Source organism: Carettochelys insculpta, chromosome 3 (genome assembly GCF_033958435.1).
Source record: "Carettochelys insculpta isolate YL-2023 chromosome 3, ASM3395843v1, whole genome shotgun sequence".
Taxonomy (NCBI): domain Eukaryota; kingdom Metazoa; phylum Chordata; order Testudines; family Carettochelyidae; genus Carettochelys; species Carettochelys insculpta.
The window spans coordinates 96,180,194-96,195,032 of record NC_134139.1 but is presented as its reverse complement, the minus strand read 5'-3'; the positions used below and the strand labels follow the sequence as shown (position 1 = coordinate 96,195,032).

General features: G+C 44.9%; 1 protein-coding gene across 6 annotated transcripts in view; it reads left to right on the top strand.

Annotated features, from left to right (window-relative positions):
- SASH1 (SAM and SH3 domain containing 1) overlaps nt 1–5,336 on the top strand; it is a 200,033-nt gene extending 194,697 nt beyond the window's left edge. For all 6 annotated transcript variants that reach the window (XM_074990416.1, XM_074990417.1, XM_074990415.1 and 3 more), the window contains one exon: nt 1,502–5,336. In XM_074990416.1, the coding sequence (XP_074846517.1) occupies nt 1,502–1,762 (261 nt within the window). In that variant the 3' untranslated portion in view covers nt 1,763–5,336. The remainder of the gene's footprint in view (nt 1–1,501) is intronic.
- The last annotated feature ends 9,503 nt before the right edge of the window (nt 5,337–14,839 follow it).

The following is a 14,839-nucleotide window of genomic DNA, read 5'->3' as shown; positions in this document are numbered from 1 at the left end:
AGACTTGCAGGACAAACTAGAGAACTTCTCAAGGTCTCTTCCAGGCCTGTGTTTCTATGACCAGTATGATGAAGCTACTAGTTTCACAAAGAGGATCCTGCACTTCTGTGTAGCAGTAGATAGAACAGTGGTTCTTAACCTGGGGTGCAAGAAGCCCCTTGGGGGTGCATGATACCCTTTCTGGGAGTGGGAGACATGCCAGATTTTTTTTAGAAGGTAAATCATCAAAAACAGAAATTAAGCACAGGGATGTAAGTACAGCTACTTTCTTTCATCAAATCTATGTATGAATTCAGTTAGCTGCTAACTTTTAGCGCATGGAGTACAGTTGACTTCCACAGTAAAACTCCACAACATCTCTGGGCAGTACTTGCGTATTTTTGTATGCCTACTGTACTATTATTGTGGTAATAATAAAACTATTATACATCTATTTAATATGCATTGAAGTGTATAGCCCCCCACATCTCCATTTTTGATAAGGAGTGTGAGAACATACTTGATTTTTGATAAGGGGTGTGAAAATATATTTTGAGAACCAAAGGTGTGCAGGCTGCAGTAAAGGTTAAGAACCACTGAAATAGAACAGGACCGCTCCCCATCTGGGTAAAACAGTAAACTGTGAGCCACAGGAATGAGACCAGGAGTTAACTCTTTTGGAGTCTAGCAGTAATCTGGTTTAAGTGTTCTCATTATTGGCTTTGCTGGTAGGGAAAAGGAATGGGGGAAGTGGAAAAATCTCCCCACCTGTAGCGACCTCTTCAGACACTGAGGTAAGAGAATAGATTTCACATCTCGGGCTCTCCCCCTCTAGTAGGGGCTTTCCTCCCTTGGACTTCTGGGGCCACAAGAGCTGTTCCCCCTGCTCATCACCTCTGTACTTTCTGTCATGGTCCCTATCAGCATCTCTCCAGCCGTAAGTCTTCCTTCCACCCCTGCAAAGCAGAGGCTCTTAACTAGTTCCAGATATTCCTTGGCACCAGATATCCCAATCAAACCTAACTGTCTCAACTCATTCTAGCAGATTCTAGATTGCCTCTATGTGCCTTAATTAATCTAACTTTCTCATCTGAGTTCTAGGAAATTTTTAATTGACCCCAGATATCTGTCTTAACCTGAAGTAACTACCATTTGGCTGCCACGGCAACAGAGATTTGTTCGGCCTAGGGTTAATATATCTGTCTTTTGCAACTTCCTGGTTTGTACCCACCCGCATTCTGCATCCCAATAACATTACTTTCTGGTAGCCATCTGGCTTCCCCCCCTCACACTAGCTACTCACAGCGTATTGGGAACCAGTTAAAAAGAGTGTCAGCAGACAATGGTGAGCTTATTGCCTAATGTGTACAGGAGCAATAAACTACCAAAGTGTTCTCTAAAGCTATCAAATTATTATAGCCTGCGGAGAGGGGGACGGAGAGGACAGGGGCATGCAGAGAAAGACTGTGTGTAAACTAAGTAGTTAATAAGGTGACATTTTGTTTTCTCTTTCTCTACCCAGATTCCAAGTGGAGGTCTCACTGAAATCTGCCGAAAACCTGTGTCCCCTGGACATATCACGTCTATAAATGACTGGCTGGTTTCCATAGGCCTGCCTATGTATTCTAGCGCTCTCACCGAAGCGGGATTCAACACATTGAGCAAAGTGCCTTCTCTGTCACAAACTTGCCTTCAAGAAGCTGGCGTCACAGACAAGAGGCACATGAGTAAGCTCCTGGCAGCAGCAAGACTCTTCAAACCCATTGATCCAGAGGCAATTTAACATGCCCTGGAACGTGGCACTCCCTAGCTGAGACCACACTTCTTCCTGCAGCACCAGTTTTGCCCTAATTTCTCAACAAAGCAAATGGGATCAAGCAAGGGGATCCCAGGGATAGGCTGATTAAACTCTTCAGAGGATCTTCCTTTTTTCCTGTCTTTGGCAACTAAAGGAGAAAAGTAGCAGCAAAGGGATGGTACCGCCTTAGGCCTCAGCAACAAAGTATTTTAGCTCTGCAAGTGCATGGGGCTAGCCAGTGGTCAGACCATTAAGCTAAAGGTGCTCTTGCGCACTCTGTACAAGACTGTGACAGCTACATCCTGTGTCGGCCCTGTTTCTGTTGCAAAGTCTCTGTCTCTAGAAGGCCCTCTGTAAGGCTGGGTCCCAGTAACCTAGAGTCCCTCTTGAAAGCCACATACAAGCTAAGGTGCAACTCACCGGTAAAAGCTGTTTTGTAAATCTGGGTTTTTTTGTTTTGTTTTGTTTTAGCAATCAGATGCTTAACGCATACCTTTATAAACCATCCTCTTTATTGCTTGGTATAATTCCTGTAGCCCATAGAGCCTTTAGCTAGGCCAAAATAATGGACTGGAATTAGTTTACAATATTGACCATTTCTGTTGTTGCAGTATGGACAACCTAACAGAGTCCAAAACTCATTTTGTGTACAGAATTGAGGCCATCTTTGTAACTGCTTTCTAGCAACCAGCTTTTTTGATTTGCCTTAAAATAAGCTTGTAAGCAGTTATTTTGTGTACACTTATCTGTGTCCCGCCGTGCTTCGTCCTGTTGTCGTCCCATGACGCTTAGGGTGATTTTCAGTTAATGTAACTTCTATAAATTGTCTCATAACATCTTCTGTTTGTAGAGGTGCTTTTGCAAATGCAGAGTTTCCATTTTCAGGGTAACTTTTTGTTCACAGCGGTCTGCATTTGCTGCTGTTACTAAAATGTTCAAAGTTATCTTGCCTTGTATATATGTAACTGCTTTTCATTTTAATCATATTTTATGCACTGTGCTATACTGTCAATCATTACACTGCAGCTTTGACTTGGTATTCTGACCATATCACTTCAAAACATTGGTTTCGTCAAATGAAAGATTGCCCAAGGAAAATAAAATGCACTGAAGAAGCAAACTGTGTCCTATAAAAAAGTATCAGAGCAGTAATTTCACTGCATGGATAAACCCCCCGAATTATGCTGTAATTTTACAAAACCTGATGTCCCCTCTAGTGCTGAATATTTGAAATTTCTTCTCTTTGGACGAAAGTGTCGTTCTGGAAAGCCGGACAAACCATTTTGGTCCATAAGAACCCTATTTTCTGTCTAAAGCAGTGTAAAATCTCCCGTTCACAACTGTGGATACTAACAGATTTTATTTTTATACATAGGCAGTCATTTTACATACCAAATACACATCACCAGGAATAATCTTAACTAGATTTTCTTTGGCGTCTATACCCTATGTACTTTTCTTTCACTTACAGCAGTGGAAACACTCCATCACAGACAGAGTAGGCTTTTCTTTGGCAGGTGAAGGGGAAGATATATTCTAGTGAACTGAGCACAGGCCTAGATATCTGTTTGTATTATTAACTCTGCCACTAGCTTGCTGTGTGAATTCACTTTCCCTGTCTGTGACTCGATTATTCGACTCATAAAATGAGGATAATGTTATATATTCTTCTTGATAAAGTGCATTCATATTGATGAATTGCTGAAATGGCACTATTTGTATTGCCTGCCCTATTTAAATCAGGTACGCTGTGAATATGCCTAAAGTGATGATCTGGTTCTGAGTGTAACATTTAGGTGTCAGTTTAATTTACCTAATTTCACTTATCACCATCTTCTGTTATTTTTACCACCTCTGCCCTCAATTCAGCTATCAGAATTAAATACATCAATGTATACAGCGTAATTAATTCATTTCCTTATATCATCTGAAATTGTTCTGAATTTTTTTCTGTAACCTTATTAGTGCATTTTTCTGGGGAACTGGAGAACTAGTAATCTCTGGTGTGACAGAGAATGTGTGCTATAACTGAATTTTGCACAGGGGGTTAAACTCTTGCAAAAGAACAAAGTGCTTATAGTATGGGCCTTTGTTATAGCAGTGATTTGTCCGTCATGCTTAAAGGGAAGCCTGTAGACAGCAGTAGCTGGAAGGAGCAGCGAAACATCCACTGATAGCTGGGGTTATCGATAATTAAGAGTAGGCAGACCAGAGAATATCCATTAGCAGTTCAGAGGAGTAAGGGGTTGCTTATTATGCACAGTTTCAGTCTGAAGCATCATGTAATACAAAAGAAAAACTTCTGCTTATCATGGGAAAGGGAAATAATTGATTTAAAAATCCCTCACCTTTAATTTCTTTTGCCAACCTAATTAATAATAATAGTAGAATGTGAGTCATGGCAGAGAGAGATACAATCTGGGACGTGGAGAGCTTCAGACATTGAAAGTCAGTATAATATCTGTGCCTTTTGAATGATGTAATAGCACGGAAAAATCAAACCACACCTATCAGGACTTTGCCATGGGGAGGCCATTCTGACTTTAATTCTTTGACATTTTTCTTGTTAATTTTGCTCTTTAAGCTGACTTTTATATTCTGCCATTCAGTCTTTTTAGTGTCCTATTTTTAGCATGTTGTTTTGATTTTTAGAAAAGCCTTACACTGTGCAGTGTGTGAGCTTCTCCTACTGGTTTCAGTGGACAGGACAGGTGGGGGATTGCCTGGTGTAACAATAATACCCTATTCCTTACAATTTCCTTTTGAAGTGCAACATTTTAAGTAAATGTTAGCTTGTTGGCTATTGGGAAGCACAAAAGAAGCCTGCTGATGTTGTTATACTGTGCTCTGCAGAGACAAGTACTGCTCTGTGTCCACTGTGTGCAACTCTAATTTGAAAAACTATTTAAGAGAAGAAGCATGCCCAAAATATTAGCAAGCTACATTACAATTGTAAGCTCCTATTAATACCCGTGCATTGCCATCTGACTAGCTCTGCTGTACTCTGTGTCCCAGGTCCTGTGCTCTTGTATGAGACTGGCTTTGGATCCAACTGAGAGCATGGGAATATGATCAAAGGCATTATATTATTCAGCTGGGTCATTCTACCTAAGAGCAGCAATAGAAGTCAGTTCACCAAGTCACGGTTGTACTGTTGTGCTGTACTATTTTTAGAATAATATGTTCAGTCCAAGATACTGTCATCCTTAATTCCATCGGTGGAAACAAAACTGTCAAGCAAGTTATGTAACAACTAACAATGTTGCACTTTCTGTATATGAAATCTGTATTTAAATAACTTATTTTTCTCCATTTTCTGTTCTTATATGATGTAAGTAGCTGTAATATACCAGTACCCAATATGTCCTTACAGTTTGCTTCAACCTGAGAAAGCTATGTATTGTAAAGAAAACAACTACATGAATGTGTAAAAATTATTGTGCTCTTTCATTTAACAAAAAAAAAAAAGTTGACAAAAGGGTTTTTCTGTGTATCAAACCTTGTCTATAATATGTCATACTGTTCATAGACAAAAAATAAATACATTTCCTCAATCTCATCTTGTTTTTTTTGTTTTTGTTTTTTTTTAATTTTTAACTCAAATATCATGAAAGTGAACTGAATGGAGACATTGCCTGTGGTTGAAAGAAGAGGTGTTCACTGCTGAATTTTCCTTTTGCAAGGTTTGTGGTGATGATTACAGGCAACATTTTCAAACCTGGGTGCCTCATGTCAGCTATCTTAACTAGCCAGTTTTCCTTGGTACTGCAAACCTCATCTCTCATCAAAATGTTTGGTGCATTTTAAAACTGAGCCGCCTTTTTTTTTTTTTTTTAAGGTGACTAAGGCTCTGGTTCTGGAATCCAAAACTATGTGGGTGGACTTTTTCCAGGGTTGGGTGGCCTTTTAAAAGAGTTGACCTTTGCCCCAATTTGTGACTGACTAGCTGCCTCACAAGCAGTGAGTAATTACTTTTATTGGTATTCAAGTCACACAACCATTACAGCATGGAGGCAGAGATATCATATACAAGGTTCCTTACAAACTAGACAGGCATGAAGTATTCACCCAAGAGTTCTGAAGGAACTCAAAAGTGAAATTGCAGAATTACTAACTGTAGTTTGTAGCCTGCCATTTAAATCAGCTTCTGTTCCAGATGACTGGAGGCTAGCTAATGTGACACCGTGCTTTCAAAAGGGCTCCAGAAGTGATCCTGACAACTATGGGCCAGTCAGTCTGACTTCAGTACCAGGCAAACTGGATGGAACTCTGCTAAAGAACAGAATTGTCAGACACACATTGGTGAACATAATTTGTTGGAAGAGTCAATACAACTTTTGTAAAGGGAAGTCGTGCCTCACCAATCTGTTAGAATTTTCTGAAAGGGTCAGCAAGCATGTGGACAAGGGGGCTCCTGTGGATATAGTGTACTTAGCTTTTCAGAAAGCCTTTGACAAGGTCCCTCACCAAAGGCTCTTAAGCAAAGTTATCTATCATGGGATAAGAGGAACGGTCCTCTCTTCAACTGGTAACTAGTTAAAAGATCGGATACAAAGGATAGGAATAAATGGTGAGTTTTCGGAAAGGAGAGAGGTAAATAGTGGCATCCCCGAGGGGGCTGTACTGGGACCAGTCCTATTCAACATATTTATAAATGATGTGGAAAAGGGGATAAACAGTGACGTGGCAAAATTTGCAGACAGTTAAGTCCCAAGCAGACTCTGAAGAGCTACAAAAGGATCTTAATGAATTGGGTGATTGGGCAACAAAATGGCAGATGAAATTCAGTGTTGATAAATGCAAAGTAATGGACTTCGGAAAATATAATCCCAATTATACATGTAAAATGATCGGGTCTGACTTAGCTGTTACCACTCACGAAAAGGATCTTGGAGTCTGATGACATCTACTGAGTGTGCAGCGGCAGTCAAAAAAGCTAACAAAATGTTGGGAATCGTTAAGAAGGAAATAGATAAGAAACAGAAAATGTCATTATCTTTATATAAATCCATGGTACGTCCACATCTGGAATACTGTGTGCAGATGTGGTTGCCCCATCACAAAAAAGATGTATTAGAATTGGAAAACATTCAGAAAAGGAGACAAAAAATGATTGAGCGTATGGAACAGCTGCCATATGAAGAGAGATTAATAAGACTGGGACATTTTAGCTTGGGGGAAAAAAAAGACAAGGGGAGAATATGGTAGAGGTATATAAAATAATGAGTGGTGTGGAGAAAATAAGGAATTGTTATTTAGTCCTTCTCACAACACAAGAACTGGGGGGGGGGTGGTCACCAAATTAAATTAAGAGGCAGCATGTTTAAAACAAACAATAGGAAATATTTTTTCATATACGGCACAGTTAACCTGTGGAAATCCTTGCTATAGAATGTCATGAAGGCTAAGACTATAGTAAAGTTTAAAAACGAACTAGATAAATTCATGAACGATAGGTCCATCAATGGCTATGCCAGGATGGGCCTGGATGGTGTCCCTAACCTCTGTTTGCAAGAGGCTGGAAATGGTGATAGGGAATTGATCACTTGATGATTACCTGTTCTGTTAATGCCCTCTGGGCACCTGGCATTGGCCACTGTTGGAAGACAGGATACTGGGTTTGATGGACCTATGGTCTGACCCAGTATGGCTGTTCTTACGTTGCTATGAAGGAACATGCCCGCCCGCCCCTTATAAAAAGTCTGAAACACAAAGACAACCATGGCAGATAATCCAGAATCCACGCAACAGCTGCCAATGCTATGCATGCCTGAAATGCTACATCACAAGAGAGACTGGCCCTTGACAGGAAAAGGACTTAGCCCACCTGTGACTACCTGCCTCCCAGGAGTTGGATCTGAGGCCAGGACTCAGGTGATAGCCTGCAAGTCACCTGGTTCTTAGGTAAAAGGTAACAAACAGGTAGGTGCCTCCAGGTTGTGGGAAGGGGGCCTGTCTGATCCATTGGGGCTATGCTGAATTGTTTTGATTTTGGGGCAGTACAGCCTCAGGCTGTAATGGAGCATGACCATGTTGCACAGGGAGCTGTGACAAGATGAGACCAGGAAGAGAGGCGAAAGAAGCCACAACAGGTGCTGACCCAGGACACTAGGAAGCAGATTGGCTTTAGCAAAGTGGAGCAGAATCAGTCAGGAGAAATGAGGAAGGAAGATATGGCCGCAAAAGCAGTACAAGCTGGCGTCATTGTGAGGATGGTGCTTCCAGCTTACTCAAACAAATCCTTTGGCTTCTCTATCAAATCTAGGGTGACCATAGTGCCCTTTAGCAAGTATGGGACATTGGCCTCTGGGGATGGGCTGAGGCTGCTGTCCCATGTCAGGGCTCCTTGATGAGGGGGGTTGCTGCTCCAGGGTGACGTACCAGGGATGTGGGCTCTGCAGCCTCCAATGGGGAGGTATCGAGGATGAAGGGGAGTGGAAGATGGGAGCTTCTGAACCCCCTGATAGGGGGAATGTTCCAAAGCCCCATCCCCTGCCATGAAGCAGGAGCTGCCTCCCTGAGGCATGGGAGGCTGGGAAACGAGGCAGCTGACCCATGGATGGGCTGTCTGGCAGCCAGAGCTGCCTCTCCTAAGTGTAGGGTGCCAGGGAACAAGGCAGCAGCCCCATTGTGGCGTTCACAAGCAGTGGGGGCTGCCACCATGGGGTGTCAGGGAATGGGGCAGCTGCCCCACAGAGGCACTCCCCTGCAGCACGAGCTGCTGCCACAAGGTGCAAAGCTCTGGGGAACAGGCCAGTCACCCAGTGGAGAAGCTCCTTGGCAGGAGATGCTGCCACCCCAAGACATGGGGTGCCAGAGAATAGGAGCCCTGCAAAATATGGGACAATTTGCCTATTTTTTTAAAATAGTCAGTAGGCCTGTGAGACAGCTTAAATAAGGCACTGGCCAAGTAAAAAAAACCAATCTGGTTACTCTGCACTGAAGTGTAAACTATTTTGCAATCAGAAATTTGATTTCTAGCAGATGAAGAAACATTAATGTCAGTTCTACATAGTAGAAACATGAGTTCATGAACAACAAGAAGTCCTGTGGCACCTTATAGTAAATATTTACTATGAGGTGCCACAGGACTTTTTGCTGTTCATGAAGAGAGAAAAAATATCTCTTAGTCTATAAGGTGCCACAGGACTTCTTGTTGTTCTAGAAGATACAGACTAACACTGCCACCTCTCTGATACATGACTTCATAGCACTGTCACTCTGGGACGCTAAGCATTTTGCTGCTGCCTGGCCCTTTAGCGCCATTCCTTTACCTGAAGAGTGCTCAGTGTGTTAAGATTAATAATCCCTAATAGCTCTTGGCTCCTGTGATGAACAAAAACATCTATAGGCACTGACAAGTTCAGGTCATCTTCACCACAGCATTTTCAATCAAGAGGTGAAGTGAGGGAGAAATGTGGCTTGGATTTGACCCTACCAATTGATTCATAACCCTCACTTATGCAAAGCTTCTCATCACAGCTACTTAGCCTTAGTAGTGTGGCACATAAATCAGTTGCATACTGTACATTGCCAAGCCTGAGCATTTTAGTTTGCTTCCTGTTAGTTCTGGTTTGTACCTGCTGTGCATGTGCACCAGAGGGCACTGTGCGGCTGGCTAGAAATAAGAGACTGAACACCCTCCAGGGACTGCCACTGGCTCTGCTACAGGCTGTTTCCAAGAGGCACTTGAATAACAAAACAGAAATAAAAAGAGAACAACATGCACGGCCAGAGCGCTTAACCATTCCCACAGCTGGAAAGAATGACACCACCCTGTCAAGGCTGCTGTGGGCCATGTCACTTAGGGAGCAGCTGAAGCACACGACCTATCCATGTGGCGCTTAGCCTGTATGGTAATGCTGGTGAGCCAAATGTTCTAATAGCAACAACATCAAACCCCCCCCTGCCCCCCGACCCAAAAAAAAAATGTCAAACCCCCCCCCCCGCACACACACACACACACACACAAGCCTTTGGCCCTGGAACAGCTGCAACAGGCAGCAAAAACCAAAACAAACCTCCTCCTACTAGATTCCCCTCTAAGGTGAAATGCAGCCCCATGCAGGAAGCCATAACACGGCTGACTCAGCAGCAGTGAGGGGTTTGCAGTGATACAAGAGTCAACTAACACTGCGTTAGGAGACTAAGATCGGCTGACTGTGACTGCACTGCCAATGTGCTATGCTCCTTATCAGCAGAGACTTGTGGCTGCGGGAGAAGCCAGTTCGGTCTCCTGATCCATTCCCTTCTTGGTCTTTGAGCAAGGCCTGCAAGTAAGAGCCAGTGGCAATGTGGCCCTGTCCCAAGCAACTGAAAGCACCCACTTAGTCTTGCTGGACACTGAAAAGCCATCAGGTGACCGTACCTGCTGACCAGGCCTGTCCTGGGTAGGTCAGATACTCACATTTCTGCCCACACTGCATCCCTATGCTGCCAACGGTTGATAGCACTAAGGCTATAGACACTGCAGCAACACTGTGGCCATGGCAGGAATGCTGGGAGAAGCGCCTTCCTGGCACTCTATGTAAATGGCACAAGTGTAGTTAGCACCCCGCCTCCCCAACCCACCCCCCCACCCCGTGCTGCAGCTTGGTTTACACTGGTGCTGCACAGTGCTGGCAACTTACTGTGCTTGGGGAGGATTTTCACACCCTTGAGCCAGAAAGGGGCATTGGCCAGGGTAGATGTAAGCTAAGAGTCACAGCGAGTCACTAAATAAGTAGAGACCAAGCTGAAGAGAGTAACGCTATCTACCCCCCGCCCCACCCCCGTCAACCTCACCCAAGGCTTTGTACTGCTCTACAATGCATTTCATGGACTACTTGTACAGGTACTTGGTGTTTGCTTGTCTCCGTGCTGCAATTTTCAGCACTTGGCTGACCTCAGCTGTATGTGCTTCACCATGCTGTATGTGCTTGTGTTTGACTGTGTGTTAATGAGCTTTCGGTACAGCAATGTCTGATGATTCAAGTGTTACATGGATTAGCTAAAGTTACCAGAAAATGATTTTTTTTTCTAGTGTGGCAGTGAGTGGTTAACTGATTACTGGGGAGCCCTCGTCTTACAAATAATTAATTCGTACCTTTTTGACTTATTTAGTCCCAGTTTAAATTGTATGGGTTGGGCAGTGTTCCTCATGCTCAGAGGTCAAGGGCTACAGTGCTTGTAGGCTGTGGCAAAAGCAGCAGATAAATGATTTTTCCCACTATAGCTTGTTCATTTTAGAGTCTTTATGCCTATTCATTATTTGGATTAAATAAAAAAAAAAAACAGTGCAATGCCAGGAGTGTGTTTGCTCTATGGATTTTAGCAAAGTTTATGTCTGGGACAATTCCCCATAGCAGCCTTTCATGTAAAGGCATGATAAAGGGGGAGGGAGGCAGCTGGATTTTTTTTTTTTTTTTTTGCTACAGTCCTAGCAATTGGTCCTGTTCGCTTGGGGTCTTCCATGTTCATTTGTATTTAGGCCAGAGATTTTTGGCAAGTAAAGGCCTCATTTACTTTGGCCTGTGTGCTGTTCCCAGCTCATTTAGTCAACTGTCCCTTTGGGACTGGAACAGCAAGGCATACTTGCATATTTGTCTCACTTGACAGCGCTTTTTCCATCTAGACATCTGTAGCACCGAAGTTCTTTCGGTAGCATTTATTTTTACATTTGGAATAGAGTAGCTATGGAAGGGCCTGAGAATAGTGGTCCGCATTTCAGACATTTAAATAAACCCCGATTTACTTGGCCGTGTATTAAAGTTGCTTACCTAGAGGTGATGGGTGCAGTATGGCTGTCTCAGTTCATTAAACATGTCCTCTTCTAAGGGATTTATTTTTATGGATGCTGGAGCCAGGCTGTTATGTGTGCTCCCTTTTTGGCTGCCCAGGTCCAGTGCCTTCTGAGTTAACATGACGACGAATTTGGACTAAGCTGGGTTTGCCAGTTGCCTTGTCATAGTTCCATACAAAAGTGACAGTAACTTATAGCTTTTGGCATAAAAGAGAGGCTGAGGAATCTCCTCAGTGTGTTCACCGCTCACATTTTTAGCAGCACCACTGGTAAAGCCCTGCTTCGGGAATACAACAAATCCCTTCCATGATGACTCATGAAAAATCTGTCCTGACTCATGGGCAGCCTATGGCTGCTCCACCGGAGGAGCAGAGCACATGCTGTGACACTGTGATTCTCTGGTTTCCACCTTATGCCGGAAAGGAAGTAAGCTGTGACAGCCACTTTCACTTCAGGCCAGCTGCCCTGTGTGTTACTGGGGGAGAGCCCAAGCGTCAGCTGTTCCTTGCCCATCATTCCCCACTCACCCGCATGAGGGGCTGTGCACCCTCATCTCTGTCATCCGTGGTGCTAGTAGCCCACACAGGCAAGTAAAGCCTTATACAAAGACACAGCTAATCTGCATCACTTTCAGTTGCCTTATGTTACTTCTGTGTAGCATGGGCCCACGCACGCTCAGTGCAAACCCCTTCATTCACTACTGGGGAAGATGGAGCTGGGTGATGAAAGCAAGAGGCTTGGGGGAGATGGACAAAATTCTAATTTGTCACCCACATGTTCTGGTTTTCTAAGCATTTTAGCTGTTTCCAAGAAGGAATTCTAACACAGGTGGAGTACAGAAGTACTCAACTCAGTCACTCTCCATGTTTGGGTAAGGTGCCTTTCCTCTGCTGAAAGCACTGGAGAGCGAGACTTTAAGTGGGAATGAAGAAGTAAGACTGGAAATGTACAGCAGAGAGTAGTGAGTTTCCAGAAACTTCATTTGCATCAGGATGACTCATGGCCACACCTGGCCGCAAAGAGGGCAACTGCTCAGGGGCCTGGAGCGTTAAAAAGGCCTAGGGAGATCCCCAGACTTCGCCACTGGCAGCACAGCAGTACTCGGGGCGGGGGCGCTTCTCACATTATCCCTGCCTGGAGTGCTGACGCACTTTGGCCGGGAGCTCCATAGTGTCCCTCGCCTCTGTCCAGCCCTGCTAGCACATGGGAGCATTGCTTACCATCTGACTGCTGGGCATCTGCTGCCAGGTGCACTCCTTGCTGTGTGTGAATGACATGGTTATAGCAGGGCACGCAGGCCCCTTCCAAGAAATTCACGTGTTAACCAGGAAAAAGACCACTCCATTGATTTCCCTCAGCTGGCCCACTCTGGCCAGGGTAGAAGCGTAGCGGGAAGAGGCTCTGAGAAGATAAGGATGGGGGAGGGGACAGCAGCCTCACAGAGGCCAGCTGCAGGCCTGCCAACTGGGGGCTAGGCAGGGAGGGGTACTTGTCCCCAGGCCCACCATTTGAAGCACCATCTGGGCCCCTTCGAAGCACCGTGGAGCACTATGCCACTGCTCTGTGCTCGGTGAAGAGGGGCCTCAGGACTGACTGCCCAAAGCCTGCCCTTAGCCCCATCTCTTCGGGGGTGGGGTGCAGCTGTCAGTGCGGCAGGCCAGGTGCTTTGGCAGGCCGGTGATTGGAGAAATTGGTGGCAGTAAAGCTAATGGATTTGAGACACGCAGGTGCACTTGAAGCCCATAGGCCGAGCTGGCCTTTAGTATACGCACTGCTCTGCCTACATTAGCCTTAAGGGCTTTCACTCTATTCAGTGTGACACAAGAAAGCGACAGACTTTATTTCCTGTCAGAGCTGGCTGGGGAGCTCTGCTGCAGGAGAAGGTCGGGGCACTCCCAGCCGCGCTTCTGCAGGCTGCCACACTCAGCAGAAGCCAGAGGTGAAAGGAGCCAGCTGGGGGGTGTTCCCTCCCCCGCCAGTCTGGCACTGCCCAGCCCCACGCTACCACACCCCAGAGCTCACTTTAGCCCACCCCGCACGCACGTTGGTTGCTGTTTCCCTGGCAGGGTGCATGAGGAAAGCACACAGCAGCCCTGCATTCTCTCTCCCTCCTAGCTGGCACTTGGAGGGGGCTGAGGAGTGCATGACCCATGCTGTGAGCTGGCCTCTCCCCCCCCGCCCCGATAGTCATGGGAAGGGGAACAGCAAGCAGTGTGGTACAGTAACAAATGGGGGGGGCATCTACCCCCCCGCCCTCCTTAAAGGGTACTTTTCTACCCCACATTGCTTTGTACACCCCAACCTCCTGCCTTACTCATCTACACCTCCAATCCCTATGCCTGTACCCCACCATACACCCAGCCTCCTCCCCCACACCTACACACACCCCTTCTCCCTACCATGAGCTCCCCTCCTCCCCCGTACACTTAAATATCTTACATGTAGTAGCATATCACACCCACCCCTCCCTGTAAGAAATTTAAGTTACATTCTCCCCTGCCTGAACAATGGAACCCATGCTCTACTCAGTTTGCATTTACACAGTAATGTGTCATCAGGAAGGGAAACAAAGAAAGTGCAAACAGGAGAAAAAAATGCCTGCAGGGAACAGCCATCTAGATAGGCTCTTTCTGTGTTAGAGCCCAGCTAGAAATGTTTCTCTCTAGCGAAGGAACTGAATGTATAAAAAGGCAGGACAAACCCCCTTACCTTAGCCTCCTACTGATGATTGCTTCTGCTGCAGCTGAAGTGAAAAACGGAAGCTTTGGTTGGCTCCAGAGGAAGGAATCCTGCTTTACAGGAATCAGTCAGTAAAACAGCTGAAAGCTTTTGGTGAGACACTTCCATTTAATCTGCAGTTGTTTGCTTTTAGTAAATGTCTTGGTTTTATTTTTCTTATGACTTATATGCCTCATTATTTGTACTCACGTTAAAGCTCTTGCTTTCTAGTTAATAAAAAAGAACGCTTTGTTGTTTAAACTGAAGTGGTCAAAAATAACTATTTGAGACAACGAACTAGCATACTATTCCCTCGAAGTCATAACATTTAAAATATTTTGAACAGTGCTCGGGGCCACCTGGATATATGTTTCTGGCTGGCAAATCTGGGTTTGGGGGGTGGGTCACCCAGCAATATAACTGAGGCTGGTGGCTCTGTGTAACCCAGCTGTGCTTAGGTGCTGCAATTGCAGAAGGACACTAAGGGTGGGGCTCACACATTGAGGGTGTATATGCATAGAGCTGGTTTGCTTTATATTGTCATGTATTTAACTAGGGCTTGC